The 7,745-nt window shown below is 57.0% G+C and overlaps 1 protein-coding gene across 2 annotated transcripts in view; it reads right to left on the bottom strand.

Moving 5' to 3' along the window:
• Positions 1–7,383, bottom strand: part of AXL (AXL receptor tyrosine kinase) — a 77,260-nt gene extending 69,877 nt beyond the window's left edge. For both annotated transcript variants that reach the window (XM_011936515.1, XM_011936516.1), the window contains exons 1-4: positions 6,854–7,383; positions 5,501–5,723; positions 5,113–5,213; positions 4,310–4,486 (exon numbers count right to left, since the gene is read on the bottom strand). In XM_011936515.1, coding sequence (XP_011791905.1) covers positions 4,310–4,486; positions 5,113–5,213; positions 5,501–5,723; positions 6,854–6,938 — 586 coding nt within the window. In that variant the 5' untranslated portion in view covers positions 6,939–7,383. The remainder of the gene's footprint in view (positions 1–4,309; positions 4,487–5,112; positions 5,214–5,500; positions 5,724–6,853) is intronic.
• Between the last annotated feature and the right edge of the window lie 362 nt (positions 7,384–7,745).

Genomic DNA, 7,745 nt, shown 5'->3' with positions numbered 1-7,745 from the left:
TGGGGCCCCGCCAGGGTCAGCGCGCGGGAGCTGGCGCCGCCGGCCGGAGAAGCCCTGGGGCGGGAGGTGGGTTCTGGAGCTGGGTCCCGTTCCGACCGCAGCATTCCTGCCCCCGCGTGAGTCACCGGGGGCACCTCCCCACCCCAGCGCTTCCGGCTGGCTTCGGGGGCACGGAGCCAGAGCCGGGATACCCCTTCCCAGGCCCCAACGGCCGCACCTTGAGTGAAGGGGACAGGAGGAACTGGGACTCCTTCCCTTCCAGAATTCTCTTGCTTTACCGCAGGAGGACAGGAGCGGGCGGACTCCAGATGTGCTTTCCAGATGTCCTGACCATCCCCCTACAACCCCTGCTCTCCGCCCCAGCTTTTCCAGAGAATGAGAGGGATGGAAGGAGGAGGGGCACGCCCTGAGTCAGATAGAGGGACAGAAGCACACAAACGGACAAAATTCCTTCACACAGCAACCCCCCCAACACACTCACAATGAATCACACTTAAACACACAGGGGCTGTTATTAGCACAGAAAACGCAGCACTTGGTAAGTTAAGGGCACACAGATATGCAAGGGCTGATGTCACACCGTGACACAAAAACACCATGACTCACACATATACACACGGACTGACACTGATGTACGTTCATAAAGAGACATGTATGCATACAAGCCAACGTGGGACAAACGCATCAACACACAGTCGCACGTGTACACATTGATTACAAACACCTAGCAACGCAATATACATCTAGGCTGATATCAGCACACACAGAAAACTAAATGTCCCTGCATATTGAGAGACACACACCACGCAATAGCATACATGGAGTTGAGGTGGACAGACAGATACACACCAGGACACAATGAAGGGTTATGTTGACCTGCTCAGACACAGACACAACGATGCGTACCAACACACAGCCTTTATCTACGCCATAAGATGGAGCTGGATGCACCCCGGTTTCATGTTCACTGAGACACAGACTGATACAAAAACACATTTGCGCTGGGTGCGGTGGCTCACGCCTGTAATCCCAGTACTTTGGAAGGCCGAGGCCGGTGGATCACTTGAGGTCAGAAGTTCGGGACTAGTCTGGCCAACAGGGTGAAACCCTGTCTCTACTGAAAATACAAAAATAAGCCGGGCGTGCCTGTAATCCCAGCTACTCAGGAGGCTGAGGCAAGAGAATCGCTTGAACCCGGGAGGCGGAAGTTACAGTAAGCCAAGCTCGTGTCACTGCACTCCAGCTTGGGTGACAGAGTGAGACTCTGTCTCAAAAAAAAAAAAAAACCCAAAAAACAAAAAACAAAGAAACACAGTTTCGTAGATGCGCAGGCCTGATGCAGACACGAGGATGGAGACACTGCCATGGACACACAGATTGACACAGACACACGTCTATATGCTGGCTGGTAAGCATCCTTGGGTCATGTACTCAGAGGCAGCAGGGGCCAGTGCACACACAGGGAGACCAGAGAGAAGCAGAGAGGGCTGTTGCATACACACACACAGATCTGTGACGACAGTCATACACCAACGTGCCTTACCCTATGACATATACACATATGCCACAGAGACATCTATGGACACACACAGAAAGCTGGTAAGAGGCTGAGAGTTGAGTGCAGTGGCTCACGCCTGTAAATCCCAACACTTTGGGAGGCGGAGGTGGGGGGATCACTTGAGGCCAGGAATTCAAGACCAGTCAGGGTAACATGGCGAGACCCTGTCTCTACCAAAAAATATAAAAATTATCCAGGTATGGTGGCGCATGCCTGTAGTCCCAGCTCCTTGATGGGTGGGTGGGTGCTGAGGTAGGAGGATTGCTTGAGCCCAGGAGGTGGAGGCTACAGTGAGCCATGATCACAGTACTGCACTCCAGCCTGGGTTACATAGCGAGAGCTTGTCTTGAAAAAAAATAAGGGAAAAAAAAAAGTTGGTAAGAAACACAAGTTATCCGTGGACACATTCTGATTCTGCAAGGGAACAGAAGCTCTCACTAGGACATGCTCACACCCATAGCTGCACACCTGTGGGCTGACACTACCACCTGCATACAGAGTGCACCATAGCCCCAAACCCACTACCCTCCATGCACACTTTACTTTCATACAGTGAGACTCAGCTGTGAACACACAAACACAAAAAAGAGGGACAGACACAGGCTGACACTGGTATACTCAGTCATGCACACACACACAGACACCCACACACAGGCAACCCCTAAGAAACAGAGAGAGAGAGACATACTATGAAGATCCAAACACACACTGGGACAGAACCCAAGTTGAAGGAAATATACTTATTCACACACACACACACACACCACACACAGGACATCCACAGAAGCCCACCCTGGCCGAAGCCCACCCTCGCCAAGACACACCCTCACACAGAGGTTGTGCTGACGAATACACTAACACTCAGATCCAGAACACACGGATATCCAGACACCCCACCACACCACACAGACACGCACAGACCCTCACACCTGTGCAGCCCCCATTTCTCTCCCTTCCCTCCCCTTCTTATGGGACCTGCCAGGCTGACTCATGCCCCATCCCCAACCCTGGTCCCTCCTCGGGCACTCGAGCCATGGGCCTGAGTCACTCCTCTGGGGTCAGCATGCTCACCAGGTCTTCCTTGCAACTCAGGGTCCCAGGAATGCTAAGAATGTGAGCTCCTCCCTCCACCCTGGAGACCCCCAGCCAGGAGGCCCCTCCTCATTCCAGCAGAGAGAGGCAGCGGGTTGGGAGTGTGGGAAGCTGATGCCCTCAAGGCTGTAGTCTCCTTCCTCTATGGAGCCTCCGCCATCTGCTCCTCTGTCTTTCCTCCTTCAGTAGGGAGAACCCCCTGAGTCCCGGGTACCCCAGTGATGCCTCTGACCACTGCATAACCCTGAGCTCTGTCCTGTCTCGTCTGCATGGTACAGAAGGGAATGGTCACCAAGAAGGAGAGGGTTTCTGTCACTCAGACTTCCCTGTCCTGTCTTTTGTTTTGTTTGTTTGTTTTGAGATGGAGTTTTGCTCTGTCACCCAGGCTGGAGTGCAGTGGTGCAATCTCGGCTCACTGCAACCTCCGCCTCCCGGGTTCAAGCAATTCTCTTGCCTCAGCCTCCCAAGTAGCTGGGACTACAGATGCCTGTCACCATGCCTGGCTAATTTTTGTATTTTTGGTAAAGATGGGGTTTTACCATGTTGGCCAGGCTGGTCTCAAACTCCTGGCCTCAAGTGATCCACCTGCCTCAGCTTCCCAAAGTGCTGGAATTACAGGCGTGAGCCACCATGCCTGGCCTCCCTGTCCTGTCTATGTACAACTTGGGTCACTGTGGCCTGTCCCTTCCAGTGTCTTTCTGTCTCTCTCTGTCTCCCACTTTGTTTTGTTTTGTTTTGAGACGGAGTCTTGCTCTGTCACCCAGGCTGGAGTGCAGTGGCGAGATCTGGGCTCACTGCAAGCTCCGCCTCCTGGGTTCACACCATTCTCCTGCCTCAGCCTCCCAAGCAGCTGGGACTACAGGCACCTGTCACCACGCCTGGCTAATTTTTTTGTATTTTTAGTAGAGATGCGGTTTCACCGTGTTAGCCAGGATGGTCTTGATCTCCTGACCTTGTGATCTGCCTGCCTCGGCCTCCCAAATTGCTGGGATTACAGGAGTGAGCCACCGCGCCCAGGCTCTCCTGACCTTGTGATCTGCCTGCCTCGGCCTCCCAAATTGCTGGGATTACAGGAGTGAGCCACCGCGCCCAGGCTCTGTCTCCGACTTTCTTCCTGTTCTCTCTTCTTTGGGTTTAGTCTCCCCAGTGGGGACCGGGCTGGACATTCTCCCTTTGACCGAGGTCAGCAGGGCTTGTTAGGGCAGGAGGTGGGCCGGTTGTGGAGGGAGGCGGAGGAGAGGAGGGCACAGTTGATTCCGGTGCCCTGCTTGGGTCAAGGGCTGACAAAGGGGCACCAGGCCCACACACACTCGGGCCATGGAACAGCCCAGAGGGAACCCAGGACAAAGAATTCTATTCAGAGAGAGGCTGGGGTGAATGGAGGGAGAGAGAAGCAGAGAGACAGAGAGAGAGACACATACAGAGAGAGACAGAAAGACACACACACCGAGAGACAGAAAGACCGAAAAAGGCATTCGGAGAGAAACAAGGTAAGTAGAGACAGAGAGGCAGAGACAAACTCAGAGGGAGAAACAGAGACAGACAGTGAGGGACAGAAGGACCGTCAGACACCCACGCAGAGGTAGCAATACTCCCTTGCTCCTGACTTCAGCCCTGCCCGGCCCCCTGTGCAGAGCTGACCCACATCCCCGGACTCACCTGGAACATGCAGGCTGCGCTGGGGACCGTGACCTGGAGCTGTGGCCAGGGGGGCAGCATCCAGGAGCCAGAGTAGGTCCACGGGCTCTGGGGGTCCCTGGGCTTGGCAGCTCAGGTTGAAGGGGGTGTTGGCGGCCACAGTCCTGTCCTCAGGCTCCTCCAGGAAGTAAGGCAAGCCTGCAGGGATGGGCAGTGGTAGAGGCTGGGGTCCCTCTGAGCCCCCAAGATGTCTGACCCACACTAGGATGCTGTAGGCTTTGGGCAGCAAACTCACCCTGCAGGGTCATTGACCTGCCTGTGTCTGATCCCCCGAGGGCACCTGAGCCATACCCAACCCACGTGACTCCAATATCTGATTCCTCCCATGTCAGACCCCCCAAGATAGCTGAGCTCCTCATGTCTCTCTCCCAGAACGTCTGACAGCTCATCCTCATCTCACTCTACAGATGAGAAAAATGACACCGCTGGGATCGTGGCGAGAGGGGTACGTTGCGTGCCTCTGATGCCTTATCTGATGCCCAGAATGGCCTCCTGTGACCTGATCGTGTCTGATGCCTAGGACATCCAACTGCCCCCAGGAAGTCTTTTCACCCAGAACATATAATCCCCCCAGCCTTGGCCCCGTAACTTACATGGACTCCCAGCTTCTTGACCCCCCAAAACTCTGACATTCTTACTGTATGTCGCCTAGGGTCATCCCAAATCCTCCAGCACCCTTTGACCCCTCAGGATTCCTGACTTCCCGCAACCTGTGAGTGCCACACATCCTCTGACCCCTCAGGACCCCTGACCCCAGAGCTCACCCTCCAGCCCTACGTAGCCAGGCTGGGACACGAAGTTTCGATGTCCCAGAAACACCAAACACTGGTACTGTCCCGCGTCGGAAAGCTGTAGGGAGGCGATTCTGACAGGGCAAGAGGAGAGACAGAGAGGTTCGGGGTCAGAGTTGGACACTGGGAGGGGGTCTGTCAGAACGGAAAGAGGGTGTCCAGCCTGGAAGCTCGTGACAACCACGAAGTAGCTCCTATTATTAACTCATTTTGCAGAAGAGGAAAACGAAACCTAGAGGTTCCATCACACACTCCAAGCCGCACGGCTGACAAGTGGTCAAGCTGGGGTTCCCACCCAGGTGGGCTTTCTGCCCCCTGCGTGACGGAGGCAAGGGTGGGATTTGGGGATATGGCCACACACCTGAGCTGGCTGACCACTATCCAGTCATCCTGTTCGTCTTCACCTAGGGGCACCTGGGTCTGGGTGCTGTCCGCGAGCTCCAGGATCTGTCCGTCCCGAAGCCAGTGTACCTCGGGGGGCTCTCCCTGAACCTGGAGCTGACACCGAAGGGTGCCCGTGAGTCCCCGGGCACCTGTGATATTCCCTGGGTTACCCACGAAAGGACTTTCTTCAGCCTGTGTGCCTGCAGGGGAGATGGGAAGAGTTAGCTTAGGAACCCCCCAGCTCCTTCTGGCCCTCAGTTCCACCCTGTCCCTGCCTGCCCACCGGCCGCCAGGACCCCGCCAGGCCCTTAGGCCCACATAGTTGCAGAGTGACCTCAGAGGGGGGTGGAGGGCGGAGGCTCTGAGGGGAGGATGGGAGCCCTCCCAGGGGACTGGGATCCAGCGTCCATCCCATCGGGAAGGAGGCTCGGGATCTGGCAGCCTCCCACGCCCTGCACTGCCTGGCAGGGCCAGCCCCTGCCCCCTCCGTCCTCTCTTAGGTCTCTAGAGACTTAACAGATCATGCTGGTGCTGGTGGATGGAGGGGAAGAATCAGGGGTCAGGGGAGGGAGATAAGGGTGGTGGAGGAGTGAGAAGCCAAAGAAAGTCAGGCAGGGGAGACGAGACAGAGAGGAGCAGAGATACAAGGAGTGACAGAAAAAATGAAGAAACAGCCCTCAAGAGAGAAGACAAAGTGGGGGCGGAGGGGGGATACAGTCACAGAGGGAGGCTGAGAAGAGAGAGACAGAGACTTAGAGAGCAGGGAGAGATAAAGGCAGAGACTGTGTGAGAGAGAAACAGAGACCTACAGAGAGAGCAGAGCTGGAGGCAGAGACAGAGAGATAAAGTGAGAGCCTCTTCCCCAGAGATGGAGTGGACTGGTGGGGTAGGGACAAGTTGGGGGGGAGGTGTTGGCAGGGAGAAGGGTTTTCCCCCAGGGCTCCAGAGCCCTCCTCATCCCGCCGCCTGACTCAGTCCACTTGGGAAAGATTTCTTCCTTCTCGGCGACCCCCAGCTCAGCCCCTCTTCCCATGGCCCGCTTCTCAGGTCCGGCCCCCACCCCGCCCTCAGCTTCTCCTTGTCTGTCTGTCTCTCCGGGTCCTCTCTTCCGTACCCCCTGCCCTTCAGTTCCTCTCTCAGTCTTTCTCTCCCTCTGCTGCACTTAGTGTCTCTGAATCTGTCTCCTTCTCTTGAAGTCCCTTTTCTGTGGTCCCAGGGAAACTCCCTAAGCCAGCCCAGGCCAGCCCCCACCTGCCATCATCCCCCACCTCCTACCCCTGCCCCAGCCCCTCCGAGGGGGTCCCTGCCCCAAGGAGCCCCCATTACTCACCCCTGGGGGCCATGCACACCCAGCCGCACAGCGCCAAGCACCAGGCCAGCGGGACCCTGCCCATCCTGGGGCACCACCACGCCATGGGTGCCAAACTTTCCTCAGAAGTTGTTGGGCTCTCAGCAGGGGAGGGGGCAGGGCCGGGCTGTCCCCGGCCCTCCCCCCAGCTCCAGGCTCCCTGGATTTGGCACTGCCTGCCTGGCACAGCGGCAGGGGAGGCCCTCGCCACCACCGGCTCTGGTCAGCAGCCGCCTTCTCAGCACCCCTGCCTCTTTCTCTCACTCCCAGACTTGGGTAAACCCTTTCTCCGCCCCTGGCTCCCCCTTTGCCTCCGCCCACCAGGGCCAGAGCCCAGGGGCCACCTGGACAGTCAGGGGTTAACTCAAGAGAGGAGAGGATCAGCCCTTTCTTAAAGGGGCCAGGGAGGGAGCTGAGGAGGGGGAAGGGGACCCTGGTGGCTGTGCCCCCAGTCCTGGTCCAGTGAGGCCGTGTCTCTCTATCCGGGCTCTGGGCGCTGTCCCTCTGGGCTCTGTGTCTGGTAAACATTCCTCCAGAACTCCACTCCCCTCTCAGCTCAGGCCGTGACGCCCCTCTCCCTGCCTCCACCCCCAGCCCAGCCCCAGCCAGGCCTCCTCGGCCCTTCACTCCCCCTCACACTCACGGCTCCTCGGACAAGGACACACACACACACACACACACACACTCTCTTAGACGTCATTGACACGCAGAGGCTAGGACAAGCAGAGACACGCAGAGGGACCCAGACGGGCAGGGGCATGCTACTGGCCCACAGACACACAGACAAGCCGGGCCAGGAGCTCAATTCCTGGAGAAACCTCAGAGACGGGAGGACACTACTGGGTGGGCGTCCATGGGGGACACTTACTTAGGG

This window comes from Colobus angolensis, unplaced genomic scaffold (genome assembly GCF_000951035.1).
Source record: "Colobus angolensis palliatus isolate OR3802 unplaced genomic scaffold, Cang.pa_1.0 Scaffold154, whole genome shotgun sequence".
Lineage (NCBI taxonomy): Eukaryota > Metazoa > Chordata > Mammalia > Primates > Cercopithecidae > Colobus > Colobus angolensis.
This window is presented reverse-complemented; position numbering and strand designations above follow the sequence as displayed.